General features: G+C 40.4%; 1 protein-coding gene across 1 annotated transcript in view; it reads right to left on the reverse strand.

Annotated features, from left to right (window-relative positions):
• Positions 1-14,820, reverse strand: part of LOC123498636 (prostaglandin reductase 1-like) — a 156,529-nt gene extending 141,709 nt beyond the window's left edge. The window contains exon 1 of the mRNA XM_045245947.1: positions 14,758-14,820. Coding sequence (XP_045101882.1) covers positions 14,758-14,810 — 53 coding nt within the window. The 5' untranslated portion in view covers positions 14,811-14,820. The remainder of the gene's footprint in view (positions 1-14,757) is intronic.
• Positions 14,821-15,111: the final 291 nt, after the last annotated feature.

Consider the following 15,111-nt stretch of genomic DNA (forward strand, 5'->3'; position numbering starts at 1 on the left):
GGCCTTTGGAACGACAAACACATGGCTGTAGAAACCTGGGGAGGGAGGCGCTTCCTCTATAGCCCCTTTTGTCCAGAGACGCTGGAGCTCCATCTCGAGGGCGAGACCCTTGGGCGACCCTGTGGCTAACCCCTGCAATCCTCGAAGAGAGTGGTCAGGGGTGGAGGGGCAGAGAAGGGGATCTGGTAGCCTTCCTGCAGAACGCTGAGGACCCACTCCTCTGCCCCGATCTTGAGCCAACCTTCCCAGCAAAGGGCCAGACAGCCACCCACCACCCCATGGTGAGAAAGACTGTCATTTCCGAAAGGGCTTACCCCTCCATCCTCTTGACTGCCCACTAGGGCGGGCAGAGAGCGGTACAGAAAATCAACCCCGAGGATTCCCAGGACAAGGGCGAACTTGTGTTCGCCGGGGAGGAGCAGCCGGAGGCTTCGAGGCTGAGGGGGCAGGAAGATGAGAACCGCGCTCCACCAAGGGAGTACCGGTGGCCGGACGTGGACGAGCCAGGGCCCTGAGAGCAGTCTCATGGAGAGTCATGGCAGCATTACTCTTGGAAGACTGGAACGCCTCCTGCAGCTTGGCCTCATCAAAGAGGAGAGGAGAAAAGATGGGGGACCGTCTAAGGATGACCTTCTCCACCTGAGAGAAGGTGGGTCTGAGGTGGGCAATGTAGGACTCCCTTCTCCAGGCCTGAAGATTGGCATTGACATAAGTAGAATCACGGCAGATGTCATTCAAGGCCATACGAACAGCCTTAAAGAGCTGTCCCTCTAAATCCAACAGGTGCGAGGGGAGATGTGGTACCGTCAGCAGGTGAAGGGCACCTAAGCACCAAAAAGCGTAGTTGAGTGCGTCCAGAGAACGACCAACCACTCCCTCCATCCTGGCGACCTCCTGCTGGTCACGGATAACCCTCTGCTCACGGGAGCCCGAGTTCAAGGCATGGTGCAAGTCCTGGTTAATGGCAGTAGCCTTCCCTGAGCTTTCCTGGTCCAATACTGCGTACATCCTGGCAAACCTGCCTGAAGGATAACCAAGAGAAGCCGGCTTCCTGTCATTGGCCTTCAGGCTAGGCTTGCTCCCTGAAGAACTGGAGGGGTTGAGCCCTAGCGAGGAGAATCGACCCTCCCTGTGACTCAGGTGCACCAGCTCCGGGCGCGAGAGGACCCTCTTGCTCAAACCTTTGGCCCCTCGCGTCCTCAAACACTGAATTGATGTAATTCATCATGCGATGGTACATGGAAGCCGATGGGGGCTGGGTCTCATCCTCCTACAGCCCCCTGGGGATGTGGAGGGACGGGGCAGGTCCTGGAGACAAGGAGGCCGGGCCCTGCCACCCCGAACAAGAAGGCCGGGGGGAACCATGGAGTACCTGTCTATCAGTGTTATCCATGAGGAGAAGGTCACTACCCCGGAGACGGGCAGTCCGGGGGTTGCCTCCAAGAGCGGAGACTCCAGCCTCAGAGGGGAAGCGCACACCTCGAGGGGAGGGGAGGTCCTGGCGCCTCTCTGGCGTAAGACAGTGGGTTTGGTAGGACGTAGGGGGGTCGGCTGACTCTGAGCCCCTAGCGGCCAAATGGACGTGGGTGGCAGCCCGTGGAAAGGGCGTGGGCAAGCCACCTGGTAGGCGAAGGGGCAGAGCATCACCCTTGCCTGGGCCCTCACCCTCCTTGGGGAAGGGGCCAGGAGCAGTGCACTGGTCCACCCTCTCCCTGTCCCCCCCCCCACCGACCGGGCCTGGGAAGGAGCCAGGGCACCAGTCACCACTGAGGTGGGGCGGGACTTCTTGATCCTTCTAGCGTCATCCTTAGGAGGATGAGAACGCTTGGAAGCCACCTCAAGCCCCCGGACAGCCCCCCTGGCCCCCTGACTTGATGTGACTGCACACACCTTTTTGCGTCAGGACTCTGGGGGGACAGAACACTGAACTTCATCAGGTCTCTGTCCGAGGACGAGGGAGAGCTGAAAGAGGTGGGTCAGTAGCCAGGAAGACACAGGGTTATGTAACTCTCCCAACCGTGAAGACACCAGGCTGTCAACAGAAGCAAGGAGTTGCTCCTGCCAGGATTCCAAAAACAGGGAAAGATCTATAGAGACTGGAGGTTTAGACCCCTGCTGAGAAGCTGAATCATCAGCAGTGAGCTCATCCTGAGAAATTACACTGCCTGCCTGAAGGGCAACACCTCCAACAGAAACAGCAGAGGAGACCTAAGAGCTAGAATCCCCAGACATATGGCTCGTGTCACTGCTAATACCAGACCGGGTAAGAGAACCCTTAGACTTACCCTTTAAGTTAGCTTTAGCCTCCCGCTTGTGCCTCAACCCGCATTGATACTTGTAGGCGGTAAGAATCTTATCCTTGCTCCAGCCAGAACACTCATCACACCTCTTACCTAGGCTGCAGAACTCCCTGCACTTGATACAGACCGAATGAGGATCGTGGAGGACACTACCCAAGACCCTGGTACAGTCGGGCCTAGAGCAAATCCGCCTCGTGGGCTGTGGCGGAGACGTAAACACTGCATAAGGACCGGCAGGGGCGTCCATATGGCTGGCCAAAACACCCTCCAGGACGGGAACAGACAGCCCCGGAGACACAGGAACATCACTAGAATCTTCCTCCATAGAAACAGGAGTAGAAAAGAAGGCGAAAAAAAAGGCGAGGAAGAAAGGAAGCAGCGGCGGAAACGCAGGTCTACTCGCTCTGCGTGCCGAAAAATAACTGACTGGTTGTCTACGCAGTGTGCTGGCGGCAGCAATGAGCGCCGCGCTGCCAGGCGTAGCACTAAAGCGGGCGGTTTCTCAGCGAAAAAGGTATGTGGAGCAGTGGAACTGCTATATTTTGTATGAAAAACAGGTGTCTGTGACAGAAATAACCCGTTCGTTAAGTGGGGATTGCCTGTACTTTTCAACACTACCTATGGAGGTGGTTATAGGCTCATTTTCTTTTTTATATAGTAGCTTCCTTTACAGAACTATATCCACTGGCAAGAGGAGAAAACTTTGCTTTAGTTAAGTTAACAGGTCCCATTCAGTGGCAATTCTAGTCATCAATCCACAGCCTTAAACCCTTCGCGCCGGATGTTAAAAAAGCCTGCCTGTATGATATACGGGTGGTAGTGGCGCCCGAGCTGGAAACTCGTGCAAGCTTGTCATACTTGTCGTCTTTGTGTATTATGCTGCTATTTTTTAGTCACTATATCGCCTTCAAAGAGGAAAGTGGACGCTTCTCTCTTCGAGAGAGAGAGAGAGAGAGAGTGACATTTGCTAATATTTTAGACACAAGCGGGACGCATGTAGCTTATCTTTCGATAGGAAGAGGGGAGGGAGGAAGGAGAGGGAAACGAAGGAACAGAGAGAGAGAGAGAGAGAGAGAGAGAGAAGAAAATTTTTGTTGTGTGTGTGTGTGTGTGTGTGTGTGTGTGTGTGTGTGTGTGTGTGTGTGTGTGTGTGTGTGTGTGTGTGTGTGTATTTACCTAGTTGTAGTTTTACAGGGCCTGGGGTTTATGCTCGTGTGGTCCCGTCTCCATATCTACACTTATCCAATTTTTCTTTAAAACTATGTACACTCTTTGCTGACACCACGTCCTCACTCAAACTGTTCCAAGTCTCAACACATCTTTGCGGAAACTAAATTTTTAACATCTCTCAGACATCGTCCTTCCTTAGTTTCTTACTATGCGATCTTGTGCTTCTAAAGTCATATTCTTCTCTCAGGATCAGTTTCTCATTATCCACTTCATCCATTCCGTTAATCAATTTATAAACTTGTATCAGATCCCCTCTCTCTCTTCTCTGCTCCAAGATTGGTAGATCCATTGCCTTTAGTCTCTCCTCATATCCCATCCCTTTAAATTCTGGAACCATTCTTGTAGCCATTTTTTGTAGTCTCTCTAATTTTCTTGTGTGTTTCTTTTTATGGGGAGTCCACACAACTCCTGCATATTCCAATCTAGGTCTTATTTTAGTACTTATCAATTTCTTATCATTTCCTTGTCCATATAGTGAAATGCTACTCCAATATTCCTTAGCAAATTATACCTCTCTCTGAAAATTCTATCAATATGGCTTATCGGTTGATTATTTTCTTCCATTGTCACTCCCAAGTCCTTTTCCTTTTTTACTTTTTCTAGTTCTACTCCATCTCCCATCTTATAGATTCCCACTGGTCGTCTTTCACTTTTTCCCATTTCCATGACATGGCTTTTGTCCACATTGAATTCCATCTCCCATTTTTTGCTCTATTTCCAGATCTTGTTTAAGTCTTCCTGTAGTATTTCACAATCCTCTTTTTGTTTAATGACTCTGCACAGTTTCGCATCGTCCGCAAACAGATTTATGTAGCTGTTCACTCCTCTGGCATGTCATTTATATATATGAGAAAAGTATTGGTGCCAATACTGACCCCTGTGGCACTCCGCTGTCTACTGTTCTCCATTTGGACTTCATATCTTTAACTATCGTCCTTATTTCTCTCCCCTTTAAGTAATTCTTCATCCATCTCAATGTGCTTCCTTTTAAGCCACCCTTCTCCTCTAACTTCCATAGTAATCTTTCATGTGGCACTTTATCAAAAGCCTTTTTTTAGATCTAAATAAATACAGTCAACCCATCCCTCTCTCTCTTGTACTTTATCAACTATTCTAGAGTAGAAACTCAATAAATTTGTCACACATGACCGACTTTCTAAAACCAAATTGGCTATTAGATAATATTTTGTTGTCTTCAACAAACTCAATCCATTGCTTCTTTATTACTTTTTCACACATCTTGCATATTACACTAGTTAGTGATACCGGTCTGTAATTTAAAGGTTCTTCCTTCCTTCCGCTCTTATATATGGGAACCACCTCAGCTCTTTTCCACTCCACTGGCACTGTTCCATTTTCTATTGAGCATTTAATGATGTTGTATATTGGACTTGCTAGTTCTTCCCTACATTCTTTCAGTATTCTGCCTGAGACTTCATCCGGTCCCATTGCCTTTTCCTCATCCAATTCCGTCATCAACTTTTTTTATTTCAAGCTTGGTTACTTTAATCTCTTTCATATAGACAGTCTAGTCATGAAATTTACTATTTATCAGTTCTGCTATACTTTTTGGGTCTTCTACCATTCCGTTTTCTTCTTTTAACCTTTCTATTGTTTCTTTTTGTCTTATTTTTCCATTTATGAATCTGTGGAACAATTTTGGTTGTTCCTTACATTTTTCGACAATATCCTTTTCATAGTTCTTTTCTTCTTCCTTTCTCACCTTAGCATATTCATTTCTTGCTGTTTTGAAGTTTTCCTTATTTTCTGGATTTCTGTTTCTTCTCCACCTTTTCCATGCTCCATCTCGTTTCTCCTTTGCCCTAGCACATCTTGCATTAAACCAATCTTTCTTTCCTTCTTCTTTAGGTCTATATTTTGGGACATATTCCCTGACCCCAGTTTTGTATATTTCCAACAATAAGTTATATTTCTCTTGAACCGTTAATGAGTTTTCCCTCTCCTCCCAGTTTACGTTTTTAAAATAGTTCTTGAGATTCTCAACATCAGCCTTTCTGTAATTTAATCGGTCTCCTTTGTATGATTCATCTTTATCTTCCTTTCCTTCTTCTATATCCATTTCTAATATTACATGGTCACTCTTTCCCAATGGGCACTTGTATCTTATATCATCGTTAATTGGTATATCCCTTGTAAAAACTAGGTCTAATCTTGCCGGCTCATCGTTTCCTCTGAATGTCGTGTTTTCCTTTACTCTCTGGACCATCAAATTATCTATCATTAGGTTCAGGAATCTATCTTCCCAGGCATCTTCCCCCATACCACTTTCATAATTTTCCCAGTCTACCTCCTTACAGTTGAAATCTCCTACCAATATCACTTTTCTCCTTTCATTAATGATTCTTGTAAGACTCCTTATTGTGTCATCTATCATGTCTCTATATTCTTGGTTAGTCCATGAGTTTGTTTTTGGTGCCACATATGTTCCAATGATTGTTAACTCCTTTTTGTTAATATGCATCTTAACATACAGTATTTCTGATTTTCCTTCCCAAACTCCACTTGATTTACCACTATCTCCTTCCTTAACATCATCATGACTCCTCCTCCTCCTTTACCCACTCTGTCTCTCCTCCATATATTATACCTTTTATCTATGTCTATTTTTATTGCCTCATTTAATTTTGTTTCCACCAGGCATACAATATCTGGTTCTTCTTTCTTTATGTAATCTCTTAATTCTAATTTACTAGATAAAATCCCATCTATGTTTGTATACATAATTTTTAATCTCTTTTTCTTACCATTTTTAGTTAAACTTGCTCCATTTTTTCTCTTCTTTCTCTTTTATATACCATTTCCTTATCCTGTCTCCTATAATTCTCCAAAAAATGCCTTCTTCTCCTCCTCTGACCTTTCATTATTTTTTCTCTTGCTTCTGCCACCAGTTCATTGTGTCTCTTCCTTTCCTCCTCGTTTCTATTTTTCTTTATATATATATATATATATATATATATATATATATATATATATATATATATATATATATATATATATATATATATATATATATATATATATATATCTTTGCAACCTTCTATTTCTCTGAGTTTTGTTTTTCTATATAGTACTTCTTCTGCTGCTTGTGATTTTAGTAATATCTTAATTGGTCTCACTGTTCCTTCTTGATATGGTCCCATTTTATGGATTTCTTCTACTTCCTCTTCTAAATTCTGTCTATCCTCGTCATTCAGATGTTTTAGTAGGTCTTTTACTGATTTCATTTTGTCTTTTTCCCTTCTTGGTCTATATTCAACATTTTTTTCTTTCAGTCCAAAAATAATTACACTTCTTTTTTTCTGCAATTTCTCTTACTAAATTTTCTTTTTTCTTGAGGACTCCTATCATTTTGCTTGTCATATTTTCATCTCTTTCTTTTAACTGTTCTTGAAATACTTCTTGAAATGATTCCTTGTGTTTCTTATCTTGGATTCTCCATGTGTGTGTGTGTTTCACTGTTTGATCTGCTGCAGTCTCTGATGGGACAGCCAGACGTTACCCTACGGAACGAGCTCAGAGCTCATTATTTCCGATCTTCGGATAGGCCTGAAACCAGGCACACACAACACACCGGGACAACAAGGTCACAACTCCTCGATTTATATCCCGTACCTACTCATTGCTAGGTGAACAGGGGCTACACGTGAAAGGAGACACACCCAAATATCTCCACCCGGCCGGGGAATCGAACCCCGGTCCTCTGGCTTGTGAAGCCAGCGCTCTAACCACTGAGCTACCGGACTGTGTGTGTGTGTGTGTGTGTGTGTGTGTGTGTGTGTGTGTGTGTGTGTGTGTATTTACCTAGTTGTATTTACCTAGTTGTAGTTTTACAGGGCCTGGGCTTTATGCTCGTGTGGTCCCACTCCATATCTACACTTATCCAATTTTTCTTTAAAACTATGCACACTCTTTGCTGACACCACTTCCTCACTCAAACTGTTCCAAGTCTCACCACATCTTTGCGGGAAACTAAATTTTTTAACATCTCTCAGACATCGTCCCTTCCTTAGTTTCTTACTATGCGATCTTGTACTTCTAAAGTCATATTTTTCTCTCAGGATCAGTTTCTCATTATCCACTTCATCCATTCCATTAATCAATTTATAAACTTGTATCAGATCCCCTCTCTCTCTTCTCTGCTCCAAGGTTGGTAGATCCATTGCTTTTAGTCTCTCCTCATATGCCATCCCTTTAAATTCTGGAACCATTCTTGTAGCCATTTTTGTAGTCTCTAATTTTCTTATGTGTTTCTTTTATGGGGAGTCCACACAACTCCTGCATATTCCAATCTAGGTCTTATTTTAGTACTTATCAATTTCTTCATCATTTCCTTGTCCATATAGTGAAATGCTACTCCAATATTCCTTAGCAAATTATACGTCTCTCTGAAAATTCTATCAATAGGGCTTACCGGTTGATTATTTTCTTCCATTGTCACTCCCAAGTCCTTTTCCTTTTTTACTTTTTCTAGTTCTACTCCATCTCCCATCTTATAGATTCCCACTGGTTGTCTTTCACTTTTCCCATTTCCATGACATGGCTTTTGTCCACATTGAATTCCATCTCCCATTTTTTGCTCCATTTCCAGATCTTGTTTAAGTCTTCCTGTAGTATTTCACAATCCTCTTTTTGTTTAATGACTCTGCACAGTTTCGCATCGTCCATAAACAGATTTATGTGGCTGTTTCATACTATTACCAAACCAACAAGAGTTACCAACACATCTGCAACCATTATTGATCACATCTGGTCCAACAATATTAAGGAAAATAAGTTCAACGGCATTATATATGACACTACATCCGATCATTTTCCTGTATTCTCCATTTTTTCATTTAAAGACTACTGTAAAACTGAAATTGATGAGTCTGATATAATTTCTTTTAGGAAGTATACAACAGAACAGATAAATTGCTTCAAAACTTGTTTACTCAACATCAACTGGGACTTGGTTTTTGCCTCTAGAGATCCAAATGTAAGCTATAATAATTTTATGACAATTTTTTTCCCTTGTTTTGATAAATATTTTCCACTAATATATAAAATGCACAAATCTAAACACTTGCATAAACCATACATAACTCCAGACATAGTAAAACTCATTAAAGAAAAAAATGCAGTACAGAGAAAATATGCTAAACACCCAATTACATATGGCACATTGTACCGCAGACTTCGGAACCAGGTTACTAGCACAATAAGAGCCGCACAAACAAAATACTACCAAACAAAGTTGAATGAGAAATCTGGGAAAATCAAAGACACTTGGGAAATTATAAATGACATATTAAATAGAGAAAAGAAACCAAAATTAAGTAAAACATTTCTGTTGAATGATCGTGAACTTAGCAGTCCTGATGAGATAGCACATACTTTTAATAATTATTTTGTCAACATAACAAATATATTATCAGAAACAAATACACATCAACAACATGATTATCGTCAGTACCTACAAAATAGACAGATGGAAGATTTTTCTGTTAACCTTGTCACAGAAGATGAATTTTTAGATGTCACCAACAGCCTGCGTGATTCTACACCTGGTTGTGATGGAGTGCCCATGAAGGTCATCAAGGAAGTGAGTATGTTGCTGTCTCCTGTGTTATTGCATATATTCAACAGCTCTTTTATAACCGGAACATTCCCAGATGCCCTGAAAGTTGCACGAGTCACCCCAATATTTAAGGCTGGGAACAGGAAAGAATTTAAAAACCACAGACCAGTATCAGTGCTTAATGCATTCAGCAAGATCATCGAAAAGTTAATGTGCAACAGAATAAATAAATTTTGTCAAACTCATAATATTTTCACAGATGCACAACACGGCTTTAGACGAGGAAGGTCAACTGAAACAGCACTGACATCGTTTGTATATGACATCATATCTTCATTTGACCAAAGAAAATTTGCAGTGGCAATATTTCTTGATCTGAGCAAGGCATTTGATACTGTTGACCACCATATTTTACTACAAAAGTTAAAGCATTATGGCATAAGGGGAGTATCTAATAAATGGTTCAGTTCCTACCTAAATAATCATAAACAGTATGTCCAGTATAATAATACATCTTCATCTACTTTAAACATTTCAACCGGTGTTCCCCAAGGATCGATACTGGGACCACTATTATTCTTATTATATGTTAACGACATAGTTAATTCTAGTTCGTTTTTTTTAAATTCATTCTATTTGCAGATGACTGCACAATTTATAAAAGCCACCCAGATATACGTAATTTAATGGCATCTGTCAATGAGGAAGTACAAAACATTAACAAATGGATACAAAATAACAAGTTAACACTCAATATTTTAAAAACTAACTACATTATTTTCCACAGAAACAAAACATTACCACCAAATTCAAGCATATTAAAAATCAATAACACAGTTATTAATGAGATAACAAATGTAAAGTTTCTAGGAATAACTGTTGATAATAAACTATCATGGAATAAACATATAACCAGTGTGTGTAACAAAGTAAACAGAATGAGTGGCATTTTATATTTAACCCGTCATCTTCTAAACAAGGAGGCACTGCGACATGTCTACCACACACTGGTTTACCCCAACATTATATACTGCACCACCATTTGGTCCAGTGTTCCTACCTCAAAAATAAAACCATTAGTTATCGCACAGAAAAGAGTAATAAGGACGATTACGGGAAAGACAAGATATGACCACACCAACAACCTCTTTTTAAATATGAAATTACTAAAAATAAATGAAGTAAATACATATTTCTCTGCACTATTTATATACAAATGTCTAAATAATTTCACTGATAATTTTTACTTTAGATATCGTAGAATCGAAAGATATAACCTGAGAGGTGTTGACCTATTAGAACTTCCAGTAGCGCTCTCCAATCAGTCACAGACGAGTATTCTGTATCACGGCTCAAAAATTTGGAATCAGTTACCACCAGATATCAGAACAAAACCAACCCTGCTGTCTTTTAAACACTGTCTCAAAGAGTTCCTATTAATGAAATACAACCAAGACTAATTATTAATATCCATGATGCTACAATAGTTTAAGAACTTCTTTGCTTATATTTGTGTATGTATTTTTGCAACTGTGTGTACTGTGTATACATGTCCATATGTATGTACACGTGTATGAATTCACGTTTATATGGGGGTATATGAATATCAGGTATTAGTATATATTAATTGTAGTAGTATTAATTGTATTATGTACTCATACGAGTATATCTTGATTAGATGTATTTGAGTTTATAAGTATTGAGGTATTGGTGTACGTATGTATATATACTAAATGTACATAGCTATGTATGCAAGCATAGTATGTGTGTATGTATATGTATGAATCTATATTCGGATTTATGAATATTTCTTTCATATAAGTATGGACAGTTCATGTAACTAGTTTACAAAGAATGTTAATTATGTATATAATTAACATAATAAGGTTTTTTGGGATTGAATACATAAGGAAGTCTGTTTTGCACTATATTGAAATGTTTTAATAATTATTCGGCTCAAGTGTGTAATTTAAGGAGCCTTTTACGAGAGTTTACTCTCAACAGGCTCAGCCAGTAAGATATGTTTCAGTAACATTGTAAATATTGTCTTCCTATTTATTATTTATATGTTTTGTAAAATGAAAATAATTTGGCTAAATAAACATTATAAATCAAATCAAAATCAAAATGATTCTTGTAAGACTCCTTATTGTGTCATCTATCATGTCTCTATATTCTTGGTTAGTCCATGAGTTTGTTTTGGTGGCACATATGTTCCAATGATTGTTAACTCCTTTTGTTAATATGCATCTTAACATACAGTATTTCTGATTTTCCTTCCCAAACTCCACTTGATTTACCACTATCTCCTTCCTTAACATCATCATGACTCCTCCTCCTCCTTTACCCACTCTCTCTCTCCTCCATATATTATACCTTTTATCTATGTCTATTTTTATTGCCTCATTTAACTTTGTTTCCACCAGGCATACAATATCTGGTTCTTCTTTCTTTATGTAATCTCTTAATTCTAATTTACTAGATAAAATCCCATCTATGTTTGTATACATCATTTTTAATCTCTTGTTCTTATCATTTTAGTTAAACTTGCTCCATTCTTTTCTCTTCTTTCTCTTTTATATACCATTTCCTTATCCTGTCTCCTATAATTCTCCAAAAATGCCTTCTTCTCCTCCTCTGACCTTTCATTATTTTTTCTCTTGCTTCTGCCACCAGTTCATTGTGTCTCTTCCTTTCCTCCTCGTTTCTATTTTTCTTTATATATATATATCTTTGCAACCTTCTGTTTCTCTGAGTTTCGTTTTTCTATATAGTACTTCTTCTGCTGCTGCTTGTGATTTTAGTAATATCTTAATTGGTCTCACTGTTCCTTCTTGATATGGTCCCATTCTATGGATTTCTTCTACTTCCTCTTCTAAGTTCTGTCTATCCTCGTCATTCAGATGTTTTAGTAGGTCTTTACTGATTTCATTTCGTCTTTTTCCTTCTTGGTCTATATTTAACATTTTTTCTTTCAGTCCAAAAATAATTACACTCTTCTTTTTCCGCAATTTCTCTTACTAAATTTTCTTTTTCTTGAGGACTCCTATCATTTTGCTTGTCATATTTTCATCTCTTTCTTTTAACTGTTCTTGAAATACTTCTTGAAATGATTCCTTGTCTTTCTTATCTTGGATTCTCCATGCTTGTACTTCTTTTTAATCACGTCTTGTACTCTTTCTTCTTCTTTGTTAACTAGATCTTTTAGCTTTTCTTTTTCTTTCTCGGCTTTACCGAGTCCTTCTTCCATCAATTTCTTATAGTTCGCTATTTGGACTTTTAATTCTTCATTTTCGGTTCTTAGCCTAGTTTCGTTTTCTTCCACTCTTTTATCCTTTCTTTCAATTTCTGGAGCTCTTTATCCTGTTCTTCATTCTCTTTCATTCCCATACTCTCCTTTATCAATTTATCTAATTTACGTTCGATAGTGAAGACTCTATCAAATAGTGAAGTTTGTGCCGTATCAAAGCCTTCAAATTCTCCTCCTCCCTCACCAACATTGTCATCATCAGCTTTCATTCTTTCCTTGTCACATACCTGCATTTAGATGGAATATCTTTCTCACTCATTATTATTTAACACTGTATTCATGAAAGGAAAAATGAGTCCACACTTATCGCCCAGGCCACTGTAAACCCAAACAAAGGTAGTGAAGATCAGCTGATTCTCGGGAGCGACGGTATCGCGTCCTTCCTCTGCTGCGTCTCGTGTGTGTGTGTGTGTGTGTGTGTGTGTGTGTGTGTGTGTTTTCTCTGCTTGTGGAACCTTTCTGGAACCTCCTCTAGTCGAGACTTTCTGAGAGGCTTACAAGGCGGGATGGATGTTCATGCGGCTTATCATTTCCTGAAAGAACTTATCTTTCATCTGAGAGAGAGAGAGAGAGAGAGAGAGAGAGAGAGAGAGAGAGAGATAAGAGAGAGATTTACAGAGACCGCTAGAGTGCCGGAAGAGAGAGAGAGAGAGTACAGTCTATGCCATTGGGAAATCTTAGACACAAGATAAGCATGTAGCTTATCTTTAGTGATTGGTGGAGACAAGGATGGTGGGAGGAGAGACTTTTCAAGGACAGCATACGGACACAAGATAAGTGTGATTGGTGGAGACATAGTTTCAAGGATTAGCATGTGTATCCAACACACTATACGGGACAACTGAACTGAAGAAAGCTCAGAAAAGAAATATGACGCCTACGTAGGCGTCACCGTATATGCTACTGAGGCTTCATGATGCCTACATAGGCGTCACCGTATTGAAGGGGTTAAGAGTCTTCTCCATTTCCTTCATTATTGGCACCCTCTTCCTCATTAGAATCTTTGCCATTAATGTCTCACATGCTTTCTTTACACTTGCTGTTTGTCTGATGAGAGTGGAGATAAAGGATTGAGGCAACTGCAGGATTCTGGTGATGAAGTTGGCTCCATAGCTCCCTCATGACTGTTAAAAATTTCAAGCCTATTCTCTAAAGATAAACTTTTCCTTGGTCTTTTGGCCTTCATTTCACCAGTACTCGGTGTTGCAGTCTGCTTAGAAGACATTACATTTGTATCACTTAGAATGTAGCAGTTTAACCAACTACTGAGATGGTAGCTTAGCAGTGCAAGCAGTCACAGGCAAAATCAGAGTCACAGCATGGTGTGCACAGATGGAGCACAACACAACCCCAGGAATAGGACCACTAACACACACACTTGCTTGATGCTTTACATCTAATGTTCCACTGATTCACAGCACATACAAAACAACACAATATCCCCCTAAACTAGCAGATCCTGGGTGACACCCAACCTGATGCACCGACCCCCTCACTACCTGGCTTTACCCAAAGAGGGTCAAATTGACCTCAACAATGAGTGAAACCCCTACCCTAACACCTAGCTCAGGAAATATATTCAGCACTATGGATTTCCTCCTCACACTTCTTCCACTCTCGTGAACACAAACCATGTGTTAGTCTATTTCTGCGGTTTCACCAGGGTTTTACTGTCACATTTTTACATTAACACTTCCTAAGAATGCACAGATTCTGGCCTGGATAGCTGACAAGAATGTAAATAAGGCTGCTACGAAAGGCAACTGGGTAATGGTAGACTGGTCTTCAGGCTCCTTCCATATCGAGTAGGAACGAAGCTGCCACATAGTGATGATATTCAAAAGACACACGCTCTAGGTAGATATCGAATCCAACGGGGGGATTCAAAATGCTTCATATAGCATTATCTACTGTTTGGATCGTTACATAGCTACCCTCCCTGGAGAAAGAATTTTAACCAGTCTTGGATTTTACAATTTTTGCATTTGCTTATTTTTACGATTTCTTTTCAACACGAGATTTTGAACTTCATACAAGAGTCCTAAGTAAATGTGCTCTTGACATGAATAACCCTAGCTTACAAATCTGTCACTGGCAATCTGACAGTGCACACCTAACTGTGGTAAGCATCACTCTCTCTAAGAGATTTCATTTACAGAATACATCTACAACCTTCTATTCATAACATTTTAACAAAAACAAAAGAAATAAAAAACAACACACATCCAGCATTCAACCTCAGGTAGTAGATCTGAATATCTAATTTTTAATGCTAAAATTAATTTCTTCACTTACCTGTTTTTCATACAAAATATAGCAGTTCCACTGCTCCACATTACCTTTTCGCCGAGAAACCGCCCGCTTTAGCGCTACGCCTGGCAGCGACCCTCATTGCTGCCGCCAGCACATGTGACAACCAGTCAGTTATTTCTCAAGGAGAGAACCTGACTAAAGGAAGGAGGATGAGTTTTGTATGAAAACAGGTAAGTGAAGAAATTAATTTTAGCATTAAAATTTGATTTCTGTCACAGACACATGTTTTTCATACAAAATATAGCAGACTCCAACACTGAAGGAGGAGTCAAAAGAATGTGCCAGGCGTAGAGGATGCAAACTGTCCATATGTAGACACTAACCTCTTCTGACCCAGCATATGCCAGCTCTCGGCTATTTAGGTCCTCTAACCTGTGTCT

The sequence above is a fragment of the Portunus trituberculatus genome, chromosome 48 (genome assembly GCF_017591435.1).
Source record: "Portunus trituberculatus isolate SZX2019 chromosome 48, ASM1759143v1, whole genome shotgun sequence".
In the NCBI taxonomy this organism is placed as follows: domain Eukaryota; kingdom Metazoa; phylum Arthropoda; class Malacostraca; order Decapoda; family Portunidae; genus Portunus; species Portunus trituberculatus.